The following is a 20531-nucleotide window of genomic DNA, read 5'->3' on the forward strand; positions in this document are numbered from 1 at the left end:
CGCCAGTGCTCAGAGCTGCGGCTGTCCTGGGGGAACTTACCCTGCGAGGGCTTCTGGAGGAGAGCAGGTGGAGACATGGAACAAGCACATGAGTAAAGGAATTCAACCATTAAGAGATGCTCACCCATCCCCTGGCGCCTAGGAGGTACCACTGAGGGGGCCTTATCCTCAAAGGCCCACCAAAGAGTGGGTGTCCAAAAGAGAAGAGACACTAAGGGTCACCGGTGAACCCAACAGCCCTGATGCCTGCTAAGGGTCTGGGGAGTTTGCCCTGCTAGAGAACCCATGGACAATTCTCGTAGCCTTGGGGGGGTCTCATGGTCACCTGACTCCTCGGGTGCCCACCAGCTCTCTGAGGTGCCTGACTGTACAGGTGGCTGGGTAACAGAGTTAGAGATGGGCATCGCCGTTTTGTGGCACAAATGGCAGAAGGGAAGGGTAGCCAGTAGCTTTTGCCTAGTGAGTAATGGGAGCCCTCCCGGATTCAGCAAGAAAGCACCAAGACCCTCCTACCTCCTGAGTGATCTGCGTCCGCATCCATGGTCCATCCATCCTCAGTCCCCAAGTCTGAGAACTCCTCCTTCAGCACCCCATTGCTGAAGGGCTCAGTGCTGTCTGGCAGTGGTGGGGTGACAGCTTTGTCTCCAAGGCTTGAGACAGTCTCTGTGCAAGAGTCTTCAAGCCCCGAAGTACTCAAAGAATCTGAGCACGGCCCTGAGGAGGTCACTGAAAGGACACTCTGCCTGTTGTTGGACATGCAGGTGACAAAATTGTCATCCCCTCCCGGGGAACTTGCCCCATCCAGAGACTGTCTCAGGCGGGTAACTGGTGTTGGGCAGGGAGCCAGGGAGATGTGGTGTGCAGAGTTCTTTGGCTTCTGGTCCTTGGTGGGGCTTGACAGAGGACGGCTAAGACAGCTCACATAGGACTTTGGTGGCAAGGCTTCCGCTGGTGGGCTGTCTGTGGCACCTGTTGCAGTAGAAGCAGGGTCTGGGGTGTCTTGTCCCAGGCCAGTTTCCTGGCTGGCTGGGACAATGCTCTCCTCCAGCCCCTGAGGCTGAGTGGCCGGGGTGGGATGCACTTGTGCCTCAGTCTTGCCCATCGAGGCAGCCCGCATCTCTTCAGTAGCTTCCAAGATCACCCGGGAGATAATCTGGAAAGCAGCCTGCTCGATCTCATCCTTTTCAGGCAAGGTCTCCTCTTTGACCTGTTGTCTAGCTGGTTCTCTGTCTGGAGTATTGCCACCTCTGACCTGGGGTACCAACGTGTCCTCATCCTTAACCATCTCCGAGTGAACCGACTCCGCAAAGCTACTAGGCAACTTCCCAACAACATACTCTTCCTTCTTTGCGAGCTCAGCCACCTGTGGGGGGCCACTGTTCACCTTCTCTCCCCCTCCTCCCCAGGGGGCCAGGTTCAGAAACTCACTTTTCTCCACTTCTGAGACACACTCTTGGGATAACAGGCCTTCCTGGGGTCCATTTTCCCCCAACACAGCATCTCCAGTCCCCTCTGCCCCGCCTGTCTCTCTTGCTTTCTCTCCGGAGGCTGCACACTGGTCAAGCCAGCCCCTTCCAGGTGTTTTGCCCAATGCAGACTCTTGCTTATACCCTTCCACGGCTTCATGGGGGAAGGGCACTTCCTTTGGGAGAAGGAGACATCCAAGAGGAATAGATTTGGCTTCGTCTCCCATCAGGGAGAGTTCCACCTTTGAGTTGTCATCTCTACATGGGTGCGACCTTGCGTCGACATTGCTGGGAAGGTTGCCTGAGGACTCTGATCTTCTTCGAACCTGACGTATCCTTGGCAAGGCTGGGGGTTCTATAGAAGATTTGCCCACTGAGAGCTGCTCCGTTTCTGGAGGCTGTGTAACACTGGGGGGCACAGACAGGACTGTAGGACAGGCCTCTACACTGGGGAGTCGGTCCTCAATGACAGGGCCAACCTTCACTGTCTCCATCTGCTTATCGTTGCTGCCGAGTCGATCTTTTTTACGAGAGAAAAACCACCACCAGCCAAGGAGCGCTAGCATTCCAGGCAATGCCAAAGGGAAGAGTGAACGGAACTGGATTGCCATCTTGGAGGTGAGGTGAAGAAGCTATCTGTGCCTAGGGAAAGTGAAGAGAGGGAGAGAGGTGTTAAAGAAGCCAATTAAGCAGTACAGGAAGTTGGGCACAGTGGTGCTGCCCTGTAATCCCAACCCTTGAGAAGCAGTGGCAGTCAGACCTCTGATGGGGGAGGTCCTGTATGTATATGTTTTTCTCTTATTGACTGATGAATAAAACACTGTTGGCCAATAAGGCAGGAAGATAGGTGGGACCTAGAGTTGAGAATTCTGTGAAAGGTAGGCAGAGACAGCCTGCCAGAAATAGTCACCACGTAGGCTACCACCAAGGGAGTAACAGGTCCATGAATTCTCTGGTAAGCCAAGACCACATGGAAATACAGATTAGTAGTTATGGGTTAATAATTAAGCCAGAGCTAGCCAATAAGAAACCCTAGTCAAGCCGGGTGTTGGTGGCACACACCTTTAATCCCAGCACTGGGGAGGCAGAGGCAGGTGGATCTCTGTGAGTTCAAGACCAGCCTAGTCTACAAGAGCTAGTTCCAGGACAGCCTCCAAAGCCACAGAGAAACCCTGCCTCAAAACAAAACAAAACAAAACAAAACAAAACAAAACAAAACAAAACAAAAACAAAGAAGCCCTAGTCACTGGCCAACACTTTCATAATATATCATCTATGCGTTTATTTGGGGCTGAGAAGGGCGGCGGGGGCAGCAGGACCAGTTGGGAAAGAATCTCCGCAACAGATCTCTGTAGACTAAAGGGTTACATAGTGAGTTCCACACCAGCCATGCTGCATAGTGAGATTCTGTTTCAAAAACAAAATTAACTGGAGGTACAGGGACTATACACTGACACAGTACATTACACTTGCACATGGGTTCGTGTCTGGTTGCAGAGAGCGACAATAGAAATGCCTCAGCACCCCCTGGCTGGCTCTAATGTTCAGCAGCAGGTGGGAACACTGTTCTAGGACCGTTGTTTCTTCAAGTGTGGTCTACAGACCAAAGTTACTACCCACACCCCAGAACCTGCTGGAAGTGCAGCCCTGAATCACATTTGTACTTGATCCCCAGGAAAGCTTGAAGCACACTACAAGTTAGGAGGAATGCTTGAGCCTAGGAGACCTATCTGGCCCAAATGAAGGGGTTGATGGGAGTGCAGGGGAAGAAGTCACTCCAGAAAGCCCTTCCAGCCTCCAAAGGCAAAGCAAGGAAACTGCCAAGTACAGAGCAGGGCTGAGCAGTGGCCAGGGCTCAGGTGACTTGTAAACACACCTCTGGGCGGAAACAACTTCCATGATGCTACCTTGTGGCTTCAGGTGCAAACAGCTCCATCCTGTATCTTTTCATCCTCAACCTACCCATCCATCCTTGTTTGGAGCCTATCACTACCTGGGTGGCAGCTGAGGAATGGGAACCTAGGTTCCATCTTAATTGCCAGTTGACCCATGAGGGAAGATGCAAGTGTAAGAAAAAGGGGGAAACTCGTACTACCGTTCTTTAGTGTTAGTAATAACCTGAGAACAACTATAAGCATACCCTATGATCCACCTACAAACAACAGCATAAAACAAACATACCTGTGTATAGGCAGAGGCCCTTAAGAACTTCACCCCCAAGGTTACTGTTTGAAACAAAGTTGGAATTAGCCCTTTTCAGACCAATGACTGCTAAGTACACTGTAGAATCACTCACTCACTCACTGGCTGTATCAGGGTTACAGAAACTGTACTCTGACAGGAAACATTGTCATGAAAAAAACCAAAGCATAGCTGGGGTGGGGGTGTGTGAGGGGGTAAGCAGGGGTGAAGTGGAAAACTGACTTGGACTAAAGCCTTCAGCTGTTGGAGAAGGGCAGTTTCTACAAATTGATTTTGCATAATGCAACTGTGAACTTATTACTAGTGTGGTCTTTTTAGCACATCTGTTACAAGGTCTCTCTACAAATAGAAAGTACTCTATATTCATGATTTTCCAGCTTGGATCTACATATTATTTAGTTTCAAACCTGGGACAAAAGGTTGAGGTGCCCATTTAAGATATCAAAGCAGACCTGGTAGCCTCCGGGCTCTTCCAGCATCCCTCAGTTCATACCTCTTACAGGGTATGACTGGCATACCCCACCCCCTACCCTAAACTCTCCAACCCAGAGGGTGGGCTGCACTTCCCCCAGAGGCTCTTCCCTATATAATCCAGACACTTCGGTTACCCTCCCCTCCTATATCTTTGGCCTCCTGGCTGCTGCACCTAGCTCCCCTCTCTGCCTTCCCCTCTTCCTCTCCCACATGATCCAGATCAGCCTGGTCATGTCCACTCTGGACTCTCCCAGATGTCTTCTAACCTACACTCCCCTTTTATCTACAACAAACTTTCTCCTCCATTATACCTAGGGGCAGTCATGTCCTTACCTTTCATTTCTTTTTTTCATGTACATATATTATTGAGGCTGTATGTATGTATGTATGTATGTATGTATGTATGTATGTGTATATGTATGTATGCATGCATGCATGCATGCATGTCTGATGCCCTGGGAGGTCAGAAGAGGGAATCAGACCCCTTGGAACTGGACTCCTGGGTGATTGAGAGCCACCTGTGGGTGCTGGGAACCAAGCTCAGGCCCCTACAAGAGCAGCAAGTGCTCTTAGCCACTGAACCATCTCCCCAGTCCCCTCACTAAGGAAGCTTTTTATTTTACTGGCACCCCAGGCTGGCCTTGAACTTTCAATTCTCCTGCTTCAGGCTCTCAACCACTATGATTATCACTGGGGTTACAAGTGTGAGTCACCCAGATGCAAGGAAACTCTCTAGAGCCTGAGGCCAAGGTGGCATCTAAACCAATTGGTGGAGAAATCAACACCAGGTTTGTTTGGTTTTAAACCTAGGTGATCCCAGTATTCAGTCAGACTTGAGAATCTTCCTCCACACACAAAAAACAGCAGCAAAATGAGAGTCCCCGGGTCCCCACTCAGCGCCATTCATACAGAGGAAGAAAAGTCACTGTTAGGGAGTGAAATGGCATACTTGGAACAGGCAGGAGCCTACAGCCTAGAGTCGGGAAAGTGTTGTTGACCAGGCACACGCTGACAGGAAGTGGCACTGGAGTCTGAAAACAGCCATAGATTTCTATGTCTGACTCCTTGCTGATTAGGAAATCCCTACCTAGCAGGATTCACGTCTATCTATGAGTCCTACAGACTTCTAGAGGTGGGATGGCGTAGACAAAAAGAGAACAAACCCACAGTCACTCCAACAGAGAGAAGCTATCCCTCTGCACACACAGAACGCCAAGACCCAGGGCATAGTGTGTGTGATGGATAGCTTGGTACCCAAGACAGAAATGGCTTCCAGTCCAGTTCGGGGGGCTCTGCCCCCTTTAAAACTAAATTGATGCCCAGTTCCACCCTTTACCTCAGTTACAGCTCAACCCACTCTTATCGCCTCAAACCCCAGAAGCTAGCTACACCACAATAAATAAGGAGAGGCCCAACAGCACACCCTCCAATCTAGCTTTAGTCCAGCACCTGGCTGATCCACACTGTGCCCAAGGCCCAGGCCAACTGTGCCAATGGCCTCCTTCCATCACTTCATCAGCTGTCCCCAGTCCTAGCTCACAGAGAATGCCCAGGACCAGCATCTTCCTGCTGCTCTGAGCTTATCACCACCACTGCCCACCTATGGCTCTGTCCCCAGAGACTGAGGCTCCAAGCCTCAACCCTACCCAGGACAGATAAGTCTGCTGTAGGACTTGAGCAGGAAAACAGTTGTGCCAGCCAGCCTCCTGGGTGATGCTGAACACTGCTAACCTGAGACCAGCCAATACAATGAACCTAGAAGACATTCACAATGCCCATGGCTCCACAGCCCAGTCTGGGCCGGGGCCAGAGACCCACTGCTGATGGGGGGGGGGGTGAGTACTCAGGACAAAGCATCCCTTTTTCTAAAGCTGTTTCCAGGGAAAGACCAAAGATGGGTGAGAGAGTTCCCCCAAGAGCACAGTAGAGATCAGGGTTTCTTTGTCTCCTGCTTCCAAGGCAGTGGGTGGGACAGTAGCTATTCTCTACCAAGAATGGAGTCCCTGGGATCAGCAGGTACACACCCAAAAGCCTTGAAGGCAACTTACTAAACCTAGATGTCTTTTTAAGTGTGTCTGGTACCAGGAGGCACCCACAGGGGGCTCTCCAAGGCAACTGATGCCCCTCCACCAACTTCACTTCCTACCAGTCAAGAAACAAACAGCCCCTCTCTTCCTCATCCCAAGCCAGTCTCATGTCAGTCAAACAGCCTTCTTGGACTCTCCCAGCCCCCCAGTTTACATGGTCTGACAGGTCTATAAGGGGTGACATTAAAAAAAAAAGGTGACACACCATGTCCCAGCCTCCTGACAGTCCAAGTAGGACTGCTGTGTACGAACCTGCATGAATGTGTACACACACACACACACACACACACACACACACACACACCCTTTCAGCCTCACAAGGCTTCCCATCACCTTCCTTCCCTAACAAAGCTTGTTAGTTGTTCTTTGTCCTGGGAATCTGGGTTTTGTTATTGTTATTTTGGAGATAGGGTTTCACTGTATAGCCCTGGCTGTCCTGGAAGGTTTCACTGTATAGCCCTGGCTGTCCTGGCATGCACTCTGTAGACCACGCTGGCCACAACTCACAGAGATCCGCCTGCATCTGCCTCCCAAGTGCTGGGATAAAAAGGTATGCACACCACCACCTCATGGCTGGCATTTGGTTTTGAAACCTGAATTTCCCATGATGTAAGTGGGCCAAAGCCCCCACCCACACTCTATACTCACAAGTCAACTGGAGGCTGCCAAGGCCAGTTTCTCCCCCCAGGAGGCAGGCTGTCTGCAATCAGGGAAAGCCTCCCCACAAGGATGCTTCCTGGCCCTGCCCCTGGCTGGTGAGGAGGACACTCAGCTATTTTGAATCTGCTGGAATTAAACTGCTGCCTGCTTATTTTTAGCAGGTCCATTTGCCCAGGAATAGACACATGCTGGCCTGTGGCCAAGCAGTCACACAGAGCTGAAGGCAGGCACGTGCTACAGCCAGCAGGCCTTTGCAAGCATCTGCACACTCCGGGCTCTAAAAGTGTCCCTTCTCTTTGCAGGAGTACCTGTGGCTTCTCTTTGGAAAGGAAGTAATGGCCTCACTCCCAAACCAGCTAACAAACCTAGAGTCTTTTAAACAACAAGACAATCCCTGGGAATGTCACAGAACGGCGTCGGCCCCGTGACTAAGTTAGTTTGGCTGCAGTACTGGGAAGGGGGGCCACATGTAACTGACAGGAAAGTCAATCATAAAAACAACAGCTTAGGAGCCAAGAACCCTAGTCCAGTCTGGGCTTGGCCCTGGTGGGTGGATCTACACCACTTTGTGCCCTGGACAGCTGTCTACACACCCTCTTGACTAGAACTGGAACATTCCTCCCACCATCCTGGTAATGTCCACCAGGAAAGTGTGTGCCCTGGCTGTTCCATCTCCAGGGCATGGCACAGCAAGGTCTGACTAAAGGTGCCTCCCTTTGAGGGATCTTCCCCTGGGCAGCCAATCAGAGTGGAAAGCCTACCTGGCCCCACAGGCTCTCCTGTATTCCCTGTATGGAGAGCAGCCAGACTGCTGGCTTCCACAAGGAAGTTCCCTGGGGTAGGCATTGAGGGAAGGCATTGGGGGTCCCCTGCCTGGCTGCAAAAGCAAGAACCTCTAGTTTCCATCAGCACCGTTTTCTGAACTTCCAGGTCAGTTGCTCCCTCCCTTACTCACACATTCAGATCTGGGCATGATAATGAGACACTCTTCTAGCAAAGACTATTCTGAGCTCAAGCACACACCCTCACCCAAGTCTACGAAAGCTTTTTTGAAGACCGGGATTAGGGTTTGGTTCCCAGGACACAGTAAGAATTGTATAACCATCCATTCCAGGGTTTCTGACATCCTCTTTTGGCCTCCCTAGGCACCAGGCACACATGCAGTTTCCACATATGTATGTATGCAGACAAAACACTGGTGCACATAAAATAAGTAAATTCTCTTTCTAAGGCCAGGACTTCTATAGGTTGCAATAGATAAGGGGAGGAAGGACCATTATACAGTTCTGATTCCTTTACAAGTAGAGCAGAGGAGCAAACCCTCTGGGCAGAGCCTGCAGGTGTCCTAGCAGCTGACCTAAAGAGCTGGTAGGAAGGCCTGGCAAAGTAAGTTGTGACCTTTATAGTCAAGGCAGTAGCAGCCTGGTCAAAGCGGGGCAGCTCACCAGAGGTGGCAGCTGCGGCCAACCCCATGTGGTGATGACTGTGTCCAACACTGGCATCCAGCCACTTAGCCACAGGTTACTGAGGTTACTGAGCACTTGAAATATGACAAAATGTGACTGAAGAACTCAATTTCTAATCTTATGTAAAGTTAACTTAAATATCCACTCGCTGGTGACCACAGCCCAGAGGGTCTTCCCAGGAAACCCCAGGACATGTGAGAGGTCTGGACCAGAGTCATGAAGGCAGCACCTACCTTGCTGGCAGGGTGCACTTTTGCCACTGAGGCAGGGGAGGTGGTGGTGAGCCGGGGCCACTCTCCCACAGCAGCATGGCTGGGGGGGGGGCCAGGATCACAGTGATGGAGCCATGCCTCAGGTGTACTGGTCTTAGCCCAGCACCGGTGTTCCCTTCATCCCTGAGGGGCTGAGAAAGCTGTGACTCATGAGGGCACCCTCAAGATTCTGAGTTAGCTCATAATGAGCTAGCTGGCCTGCCCAGGGTTAGCCCTACACCTTCCATTGTGACAGCCTCACAGGTCAGCAGACAAGAACACAGACAAAACAGACAGCTGCACCCTAGGGTAGCTCTATCTCCTTGGATAAGTGGGACAGCTATCAGGACTCCATGGAACACTTCCTCACCCTGCTTCACAGTAGGAGGACAGAAGGTTAACATAGCATCTAAGAGGCAGACCTGCTTGATGAAACTTCTCTGGCCAAAAAGGAAAACCAAGGTCTAGAGCCAGGTAAGAAGAACTGGAAACCAAAACTCCTATTCTAGGCACGGTGTCTTCCTTGTCAGCCCAATCAGCAGTTAACTAACTTCCAGTTTAGAGAATTTGGTTACAAGGACTGGAGAGACAGCTCAGTGGTTTCGAACACTGGCTGTTCTTGCAGAGGTCCTGGGTTCAATTCCCAGTACCCACACAGTGGCTCAAAACCCTCTTCGTCTCCAGTCCCAGGGGATCTGATAGCCTCTTCTGCCTCCTGAAGGCACTGTGTGAACATGGCACATATACACAGATGCAAGCAAAACACCCACATGCACAAAATAAAAATAAAGGCTGAAAAGAGAAAACTTGGTAACAAAGGGAACCAACAACACAAGAATAGCAGCTGCCCCTCTCCTCTGCTGACAGGTCCAGCTTCAATCCTCTCCGGTGACCTGGGAAGCAGTCAAGCTCTCCTACAGTGGTCTACCCCAGTTGCTGCTCCTGGGTAGGAGTATGGTTTTGAAAACTTAAAAGACCCTGTCCAGGCCACTCTGGCCCTCGTCTTAGGTTCTTTATTATTGCGTGGCTTTACAAGTGAGTTCTGTCAGGCTTTGGGAGACTACAGGCAAAGCAGACGCAGGAATGGAATGTACTCCTAGGTACAAGGAGTTTCCACCTCATCACAGAAGGTACCACATGGGCCGGCTGAGGTGATATGAGCAGTGACATAATGACAAGCGTACTCAGAGGTCATAATCCCAGCACTGATCCCAGAGGCTGAGGCAGGAGGATTATCAACTGGAGAGTCCGTCTCAAGACCAAGCAAATAAAAACCAGAAGATGGTGCGTTGTCTTCACGAGAAACAAGGAAAAGATGTTGATGTGTGGCTAACAATCAACAACCATCAATGCCAGCAACCGAGAAGTCACAAAGGCTTATGAGGAAAAATTTTATTCAATGTTTATTGGCAACTCCAAGTACCAGACAGCGTGGGGCAGAAATGAATGAGAAACTGAACTTCCTACAGCCTTCTGGAGTTCAAAACCCATGACCTCTTCTCTAGTGAGCTGTCAACACTGCCACTGACTGGTCCAAAGGACAAGAAAAGTGTCTGGGTGGTCAGAGGGACAAGCAGAAAAGAGAGTGCCATCTTCCTCAGGAGGGATGTTCTAGTGTCCTTGTGTGGAGATGAGGGGGTCTTCAGACAGGATGTGGAGCAACCAGGGAGAGTTGGGTTTTACTCAACAGCCACTTTGACCACCACCTCCACCACTCCCAAAGGTAAAGCCTTCTGTTAGCTCGGGACCTCCTGGCTTAGCTGTCCTCGCTGAACAGCAGTCCTGTATTTAGTCACATCCTCACAATGTACACCTTCAAAGGCGCATGCTCTCCTGCACACATCAGCAGCCTTCTTGCTAGCCACCTACCAGTGTACACGCACTTTCTCAGCAAGATACTAGCAGATGTGTTCCACCAAGACATGGGAGTAAATCCAGGAAGGAGCGGGTATCACATTTAAGAAGGAACACAACCGACAGAGAGAAATCCCTGGAGGAACAGGAGGCAGAACCAACAGAAAGCGATACATCCCCTGAGCAACACACTCTTAGGAGGACCTGACATGTTTGATCACAAAAGCCCCCACCCCCACCCCAGAGGCTCATGATCATGAGGAGCAAGGAGCCAGTAAAGACACAGTAAAGTATAGAAAGCAAATAAGGGGAGGCATGGTGGTGCACATGTATAATCCCAGTACTTGGGATGGGGTTGAGGACTGAGGCAGGAGGATGGTGAATAGTAGACAAGCCTGGGCTACAGTGGAAAAAGGAGAGGTGGTGAGAAACTGAGAACTTTGTAGCCACTGATAATGTTTATGAATAGCAACTATCAAATTGTTTCTTCTATACTGAGAAAATGAAAAAGCAGGTAGGTGTAGGGATGAACTCACTTTCTTTCACAGTAGAAGACCAGACAGTATTATCTAAAGAAAAAGGGTGGGACAGGGGAGGGAGGGAGGGAGGGAGGGAGGGAGGGAGGGAGGGAGGGAGGGAGGGGGGAGAGATGGAGACAGGAAGGAAGGAAGGAAGGAAGGAAGGAAGGAAGGAAGGAAGGAAGGAAGGAAGACTAGAAACAGCTAGAAAAGCTAGAGTGATGGCTCCAGCACTTCCGAGCATGTACCTCTCTTACAGAGGACCTGAGTTCAGGTCCCAGCATCCACACTAAGTGGCTCACAACCACATGTGAGTCCAGCTCCAGGGAACACCATTCCTCTGGCCCCCTTGAATACTCTCCTCACACAAGCAGACACACACACACACACACACACACACACACACACACACACACTTAAAAATAATACATACAGGAAAAAAAGAAAGGAAGGAGAAAAGGCTCAAGGTAACTTCCAAGGTGATCTCATAGAACAATGACATATCTGGGGATCATACCCTGGGTCTGTCTGGTACATTCTGGGAAAGCCCTGTACCAGTGAGCCACAGCCCTAGCAAAGGACTGTCCTTTCAAACTTTGTACATAACCAAAAAGTCAGTGTGGCCTGCCAAGGCATTGGGTTCAATCCCCAGAGTAATAATAAACAAATCTCTCTTTCCATAAGCAATGCTGTGACAGACTTCACTGTTAATCTAGAGTCCTAGTTTGGTTTTTGAGACAGGTTCCCACTATGTAGCTCACGCTGACTTTAAATCTTTAAATCATAACCTTCTTTCCTGCCTCAGCCTCCCAAGCATTGGGATGACATGCATATGCCACCGTGACCAGCTAACACTTCATGCTTAAACTAGATACAAGTGGCAGTGGATGCTCTCTTACTGTACGGCATGTCTTTCTTGCTAACCAAGACAAATATGCAGCAGTGTCAACTCACGTACAAACTTGTAATGTAATCATTTCTTATACATACTGGTGGCATTTTTGCTTCAGATATCCCTAAACTGACATAGAAGTAAAAACATCAAGAAGAGAGAGAACATGTTTGCTGATAGAGCTTTAGGGAATCATGGCAACAGTCTCCTCACCCTTAACACAGCAGGACCCGTCATTTAATAAAGGTGTCAACACCACTGTGAGCCAGCGTGGGGAGAGCTGTCTCGGGCAGCAAAAGTGGAGGAAGGGATGCAGACTCAACTTCCAGATAATAAGAACTTGATGTGATATGCCCGTTGTCTCTGAACTGGTTGAGAGCACAAAGCCCTAAGGCACCCCTGGCACATGCCCCATGCATGTAAAAGTAATAGGAAGGCTAAGAAATGCTCCCTTTTCTTTTCTGGGCCCTGCAGTGAGAAGAGAAAGGCTAGGGAGAGTTTAGGGATGGGAAGCTCTATGCAGGAGGGGGAGAGCATGCCTCTTGGAAGCGGGGTGGGGGGGTGGGGGTGCTCAGAGCTTCAGAAGGGAAACGGTGGGGAGCCATGGCAGGATGAAGGTGGTTCGGAGAGGGAGAGAAAGCCCCAGGCAGAGAAACTGTGCCAAAGTCCTCAGGCAGGAACAAGCTTGGCTAGCTCAAGGGACAGCAAGGAGAGGCCAAGAGAGGGTCAGAGGAATGGCCGAGTCCACATCCCCCATAGTAGCTAAACTTAAGGAGTCATGGAACTAATGAAAACATGCAGGAACATACTTCCAGAGAGGCAACTGTCCTCGAGGGTGCTTTGTTCTGAATTCATAAACTGCCTCCAGAATCCATTCCAGAATCACTATGCCCCGGGCTAGAAACACTCTGGGTAAATCGGCTTTTTTTTTTTTTTTTTTTTTTTTTTTTTAACCCAAAATCTCAGCAAACATGCTTGGTAGGAAGTCCTGCAGCCACTCTACACATTAGCCTAGTGAGCCACTCACTGCTGAACCAGTGTCCTTAGCTCTACCTCTCAAGTGGGTTCAGTCCCTAGAGGTTGATGCACCCATCTGCAGTACATGCAGTACATACATACACACACACACACACACACACACACACACACACACACACACACACACACAAGCTCTCACTAGTCCTTGAGTCAGACCTTGCAACAACAACTTTGCTCTCCAGCCAACATAAACCATAGGCCATAGAGGGCCTTATATGGCTTGAAGCTTTCTTAATCAGAAACAGATAGATGGGCTGGAGTTGGCAGCTCAGTTAGAGGGAAGGAGCAAGGGGGAGAGCGGAAAGAAAAGTATGAGGAACATGGCAAACTTGTCAAACTCCTTTTTTATAAACTCTTCCGCCTCAGTGGCTTCCTCCCAGCAAAAAATTCCTAGTAGGGGCAGGGGGTGTGGGTTGCTCATATGCCTCAGAGGTAGAAGCTAGCATACAAAAGTGCCTGGGTTTTACACACACACACACACACACACACACACACACACACACACACACACAACGAAGATACCAGTAATTGGACTGCCAGCCAACATGTAGTTTCAGACTTTTTATGCTATTTAGTGGTCAGCCCTTGGGTTTGAGCAACTTCACCTAAAGGCAGGGATGGGTAGGAAATGGGGGTTAATATAATTTTCCAGGAAATTCTCTACTGAGCTATCAAGGGGGCTTATTTCCTAAGATAGTACTGACCCATCTCCCTGGCTCACTGATGGCCTCAATCACATGCCTAGGTCTAGTCCTGCCCCAACCCAGAATAGAAGACAACCTCAGAGACTTCTTAATGGGCCAGGGCTCAGAGGCTACAAGCAGTGTTTCTAAGAGTGGTTTTAGTCTCTTCCTTCCCCTGATTAGGCAGTAGTGGTCCCCATAGGACCTGTCCTGGGCACTTGCAGCCACATGCACTTGACTCTCCTGAAGGATGCCACCTGCTAAAAATAACCACAAGCTTGGTGGCATGGGTCACACCAAAGCCAAAGGACAGAGCTGGGAGGTTATTCTCAAGAGCTGGTCTCTCTCCAGGGCAGCTGGGCAAGTCAGAAGTCACTCCTGCCCCGCCTCTGCTGGAGTGTGGAGGAAGAGATGAACAGCAGACAAGAGCTGCCTGCTTCCAAATGGGGTGCCATCTCTCAACCTCACAAAGGCACAGCCAGACGAAGACTGGAGAGAAGGGTCTGGGGGCTCCCTTGGGTGATTTTGCTGTCTCTTCCTGTCTTGGTTAACAGCCCACAGAGGGCCAGGGGGATGGTCTCATGACCTCCATGTGAGGTCTGACAGGCAATGTTATTATTAGCCAAGGAATGAGTGACTTCAAGGTTGTCTTGCAACCTGCTCAGTTTCCCAGACCCTGGGGCTTTCTTATTCAGTAATTGCTTGTGTATTTCAAAGGTGCATTTCCCTAATGATGACAGGGCTTTGTAAAGAGTTAAAAGAATAAGATCTAAACTTCAGTTCTCCATGAAATGGGACCTGAATATCTCCATGGGGATGTAAGGAGGCTTAACTGACTCAAAATAAATACTTAACAGACTCAGTCTGTGGGATAAACTTTCCATTCTTGAAAATTCCAGTTTCACATGGTGGATGAAGAGGGGGCGATGATGGAACAGTAAATACAGTCTCAAGAACAGACCAGTAAGGGGAAGTAAAAAAATACATCAACTCAGATCTAAAGCCAGCCCAAAACTGGTAGGTCACCCTACCTACCATCTTTGGGGGGGGGGGGGTGTCTCAGTTTCAAACTAGAGATACTTAACCTCAGAGATGAAAGGATAAAAACAGCATGGTTTAAACAAAACAAAACAAAAAAACCACCCAGGTAGTTACAATGGTATGCACCTGTAGTCTTAGCTACTTGGGAAGCTGAGGGGGGAGTCCTTGAGCCCAGGAGCCTGGGACCAGTCATGACCCTATTTCAATAAATAAGTTAACTAATATAGAGCATTCTAATAGGTGCTCATCAAATGCAGCCTGCACATTCGTGTCATTAAGTTCAAGACCACTTTGGTAAGGTCCCAACAAAGCAGACCCAGGACCAGATTGTTTCTAGTTTCTCCTCAGATCAAAACATTCCACCCCAAAGGGGAGCTACTTAAACAGAGATGTAAACTACTGAAAATCAGCTTCAAGAACACCCTGAAAGTGAACAGATGCACTAGGCTCCCCCCTGTCAGAGTAAATTATAAAAGCTGAGAGTCCCTCTTAGAGGGGAAAAAGCTGAGCTACAAGGAAGATTGAGAAGAGAGCAGCAGAGAAGGCTCTGAGACCAGGCCAGCTGCCGGGAGGAAGCAGAAAGCAGCTGAGATTCACGGAAGAGGTTTACACCAGAGACACTTGGAAAGGACGCTCTCCAACCTGTTGAGCTGCCTGCAGGCTGTGCGGTGTGCTCCAGGTTCCCAGCTTCTTGGAGCTGTCACACATGCTGGGGTGGGCCTTGGTGATGAAACTGTCTTTGGGTCATTTCTGCTCCTGTAAATAACCCCTCACCCTATTCCTGTAAGTAACCCCAATAAAATTCACTAGTTCACCAAGCTGGACTTTGATGGCATCCACACTTTGGCCTGCCCTGTGATCCCTGTGTGGGGGATCACTCTCCACAGGTTCACCCCACAGCAACATTTCAGGATCAACACTCACCGCAGCCACTCCTTTCCCATCGTGTAAAAATACACCTCTTAACATTAAGATGGGCTGCTAAGAAGTCAGAACCAGTAGCTCATGCCTGTAATCCCAGCACTTGGGACATTCTGACAATGATCTGAGGCCAGCTGGGGGCTATACAGTATGGGCCTGAGACACATAGGCAGGCCATTTAAAAAAAAAAAAAAAAAAAAAAAAAAAAAAGGCAGAGAGGTTTCACACAGGTCCATTTGGAAACTATTAGGTCTGGTGACATAAGCAGACATTTGGAGACCAAGGTCAAGAAACACATACAGGTCATGGAGAACCAATAAGGCCCTTTATAGTAATGATCAAAGCTCTCATGTCTGGCCACTCTGCTCCATGCTCATATCCACAGGCCTCTCACTAAATTAATTTCTCAATCTATTTCTTAAGGGACTACCCCCCCAACTGTAGACCAGAACTTGCTTCTTAACATTCCATGGGGGGGGGGGGGAACTGTCACCAAAGCAGTTGGATTTGTGAACTATTAATACTAAAACCCAAACATGTGTTTTTATAGAGATTTACAGGTGAGACAACTAAGATTTTGGAGTAGAACAAAGAATATTCTAGACCTGCACCAACCAAAACTTTTTATGGTGATAAAATGTCCATGACTTGCACTGTCCAGCGTGGCAGCCCAACATTCCTCTAGCAGCACCCTCTACCTTGCCCTAACTCCCAGGCCATAATCAGAATACTTTTTAGGTGTAAGCCTGAGGCTACCAGCAGCACTCTCTCTCTCTCTCTCTCTCTCTCTCTCTCTCTCTCTCTCTCCTCTCCCCACCCCCAGCCCATAATCAGAACACCTTTAATGCCTTTAATTCACCAAGTCTCCTTCGCCGGCCGATAGGCTGGTCGGAGGTTGGAGAGCTACAGCAAGCCTTGAACTCTGCCAGCTAAGGCCTCCTCTATCCCCAGCGCTACATGCTTTTCCTCCAGAAGTCACCTTGTTGCTCTGCTTTGCTCCTGATGCAAATGGGCCTCAATGACAAGGCTGAGTGAACCCCAGTGGCCAGTATACAGGACAGGGAACAGAACTTCGAGAAAGCCGGGTGGTGGTGGTGTACACCCAAGCCCCAGCACTGGGGAGGCAGAGGCAGGTGGATCTCTGTGAGTTCGAGACCAGGCTGGTCTACAAGAGCTAGTTCCAGGACAGTCTCCAAAACCAGAGGAAACCCTGTCTTGAAAAACCAAAAAAGAACTGCCAGAGCATCCAAATGGCAAAGACCTGGACAGAATGGCAATGCGCCATCAGGAGAAGGAAAACAAAGGTAAGGAAAAGGTAAACCGTGATGCTGTGTGCTTAAAATCCCTGCTCTTGGAAGACTGAGGCAAGAGGACTGTGAGTTTAGGCTGGCCTCAGTTACATAGCATGACCCCTGTCTCAAAAAGAAAAAAAGAAGACTTGAGGCTAAAGCTCAATGGTACAATACTTACCATGCATAAGGCCCCTATATTCAATCCCTAGTACTTGAGAAAGACAGACTGGCTACACCAGGAAGGAGAATCAAAACTTGCCCTATGAAGCAAGATTTAGGACTTAAACATACCCTGAGACAGAGATTAGCAACTTCCAAACATCATGAGATAATTTCAGTGGGGCATGGGGCCCACAGAACCCAAGCACCTCCCATAATAAAGTTCCCAGGATGACTTTTCGAACAAATAAATGCCAGACGCAAACTTCCCTCAAACAGGAAGACTGGGCTGCAGAGAGGCCCAGGCATGGCAGACTCACATGGAAGATTAGGTGGGAGTGGCCTCGGAAAACAGGGCAGCTCTCCAAGCACATGAGCCAGGATGCCTTAAAATGCCAGTTTCATCGAGACATGTTGACCCAGGAGGCTAGGTGGCAAAGCATGGAGAAATCAATTTGTCTTCTCTTTCCTTCGAAGCAAGTTACTAGGTGAGAGGCTAGGGGAGGGAGTGCTTTTATATTTAAATAATCAAATGACTAAGTCAAACACGGATTCCTTGGGAGTGAAGGACACCATACTGAAGTGTTGGCCATATACCTGACATAGTCCCAAGTCTCAAATTTATGATCTCCATGCATATTTCACATGAGAAAGGGAAAATGAAGTTAAAACTACCTACCTCCATTAACTATGGCTATGACCAGTGTCTGAGCCAGGTCCAAGTATAATCTGGCTTACCGGTTAGCAAGACATTGCTTTAAAGTATTGATGCTCAGCAACACGACACACTGCTCTCACCATCTGACCGGGCGATATACAACGGATACCCGTATCTAGGCTGTCGCCCTGCTGTGGCCAAGTGTGAATGCAATTTCTACAAACAGCTGGGAGATGGAAGAGCCACGAAGACACAAACCCACTAGACCCACACCAGATCTCACCCACTGGGTTGGATAGCCACCTGTACACCCTACAGAACAAGGCCTACAGAATTAGCAAAATGACTGAAGCTTTAGTGATTTGCATATCTGCAGGGTACAAGGACCTCCTGTAACCCAAGGCCACTTTTCATATTTCACAAGACTACACCCAGGAATTACCCAGAACCTACAAAACAGGTTAGAGGTAAAAAGAAGGTTCAACAGCAAGTCCAAAAAGCTCCCCAATCATAACCTCACTTGTTCCTTGAGCTCCGAAAAAGTCCTAAATAGTCTGCAGGTGAACCACTTAAATGCCAATAACAGAAGAATAATATGAGAATAATCCTTCACAGAGTTCTAGATACTCTGTACCTTTAAGAGAGAAACCGGTAGGAGTAGCCCTAAGACTCTAAGCCTCACTTTCTAAAGTTAAACGTTTAAAACAAATAAAACAAAAACAAACAAACAAAACCACATGGTTACTAACTTGGGAAGGATTCTGCAGTTAAACGAGCATGTAAGGTTAATTTCCTGAAGCAATAGCCTTTTGTGAACTGTGTTCCTGGATGGCAATAAAGGGAGGTGGCAAACCAACAGAGATGGTTACATCAGGTCCAGCAGCCCTAATTTCACTGCAGGAGTTAAATTTAAACCCCAAGCAGCCTCAGCCTCAGTAGGGGAAAGATCGGCAGTTTAACCTCACTGATTGCCCTACACATACACCCTATCCTGCTGGGTTTGAGAAGCCTCCACTCGCACCTGGAGCGAAGTTCACCGGGTTTGTGTTAACCTCGGCCCAAGGATAGAAGTGTTCCTATCGCCCAAGGCATTTCCCCGAGGGAGAAAGGTCCCGTTATGTATAGGGCTTTCCAGAGGTCTCTTCTGCACAACCCAACACCATCTGCACCTCCCCTCCCACGGAAAGGAAACAGGAAAAGCCATAACCTAGGGCACAGGGGTAGCTGACATCGAAATGTCGGGCCCCTTATGCGTCCGGAGGTCTCCCCCAAGCACATTTTTACCTATGACCCCTGCAAAGTCCCTCCATGACCCCTGCAAAGTCCCTCCAGATCACCGACCTGCAGCGGGAAGGAAGGTGGAGCATAACACGTGACACTGGGACTCCCCACAGGCCAGAAGTCAGCGGGCACCTCCAGCAAGAGGCCCTCCACCTCTCGGGCCACAAACCCTAATCCCCCTGAAGATACACAAGCCCTCGACCTCGGGATCCTAACTCGGTTCTTATGGTCCCTCCACCGCCAATAGGCTTGGGACCTGTCTCTCATCCCATCCTCCCCGCAGCAACTGCAGAGCTCGCTCCAATAGTTCGCGGCACTGAACTCCAGGAATCTTGCCTACCTGCTCCGGTTTGCCACCACCGCCGGGACAACCCAGAACGAATCAACCCGGCCCAGAAGTTAGACTAGGCTCTGAAAGTGACCAATTCCAACTCCGATCCCTCAGCCAGGAAAGAGATCGGTCCCCAAGGACCTCTTCTCCCGCCTTGGGCACCGGGTCCCGGACAGAGACCGCCCCGCTGCCTCCTCTCCACGCTCAAACTGGGTACACACGACCTTTGGAAAGTAAACGCGAACGAGGCTGGGCGACCTTGGGTGGGACGCGCTCGGGTTCGCTACCCAGAAGGGCGAGCCAGCACCGGGAAAGTTGAGGCGCACCGGGGCGCCGGGGAAATTGAGCCCTCATCTCCATCCTAGAGGCCAGTGACGTGCGGGGGATGGGAGGGGGAGCAGCGGCTCAGAGCGGCGCCCCAAGCTAAGCGCACGCTATCTGTCAGCACCAGCTCGACGAGGAAGGAGGACCAGGGGGCGCGCGGGTCACTGAGTCACAGACCCGCCCGCTTCACAGCGGGCGCCGTGCACACACCGCTCCGTCCCCGGAGCACCTGGTGCGCGCGTCGCACCCTGCACCTGCACCCCGGGCTCCCCATCACCCCAACTCGCTCTCCCTCTGGGCCCGGCAAGCGGGTGGCCGCGCCAGCCGCTACTTACCTGCTCCCGGGCGACCGTCTAGGTACACAGTCCTCCCGCCACCGCCCCCTGGCCCCCACCTAGCCCCGCGGCCCTGCCCTGCAGCGTTAAGCCGCGCTTCGGCCGCTCCCCCACGTGCTAGCCCAGGCCGGGCGAACACAGAGACATTAAATACTGAGGACGCGCAACGACGTACCCGCGGCGCGACGCAAAACCCCGCCCCTCGCCCTCGAGACCCCGCCTTCCACCACCACCCCTCGCCCGCTCGCCCTCCTGCGCGTGCGCGGCACCGGCCGCTTCCCTCCCCGACCTGCGCGCGCCTCTCTCCCAGCTGGGCCAAGAGGGGCGCGGTCTGGAGCGCTCCGCTGATGTCCCAGCGCCGTTCGGGCCCGCCCTGCCGGTGCTCTCGCGAGAGGAGTTGTAGTCCCCGCGGGTGTAGGAGATGGCATTGAGTCCCGCTCTCCGGTCAGGTTGGCTTTATGGTGTCTGCATGCCAGACACAGTGAACTTGGCGAGTGGGGGCTCTGCTTCTTCCCAGGTTCCTGCTTTCGGATGGCGTGCCCCCTGGAAAAGGCCGGAGAAGCTGGTGAGGGACAAGGCTCCCTTTGTCTCGGATTTT

General features: G+C 50.3%; 1 protein-coding gene across 3 annotated transcripts in view; it reads right to left on the bottom strand.

The window, feature by feature from the left end:
• The window catches only part of Akap1 (A-kinase anchoring protein 1), a 32481-nt gene extending 12387 nt beyond the window's left edge, over positions 1–20094 (bottom strand). The window contains exons 1-2 of one of the 3 annotated variants that reach the window (XM_051192485.1): positions 19934–20094; positions 514–2108 (exon numbers count right to left, since the gene is read on the bottom strand). In XM_051192485.1, coding sequence (XP_051048442.1) covers positions 514–2077 — 1564 coding nt within the window. In that variant the 5' untranslated portion in view covers positions 2078–2108; positions 19934–20094. Of the gene's footprint in view, positions 1–513; positions 2109–3647; positions 3718–8588; positions 8674–19933 lie in introns of those variants that run through there. The other 2 variants (XM_051192561.1, XM_051192639.1) reach the window with 2 other exon arrangements.
• Positions 20095–20531: the final 437 nt, after the last annotated feature.

This window comes from Phodopus roborovskii, unplaced genomic scaffold, assembly GCF_943737965.1.
Source record: "Phodopus roborovskii unplaced genomic scaffold, PHOROB, whole genome shotgun sequence".
Taxonomy (NCBI): Eukaryota; Metazoa; Chordata; class Mammalia; order Rodentia; family Cricetidae; genus Phodopus; species Phodopus roborovskii.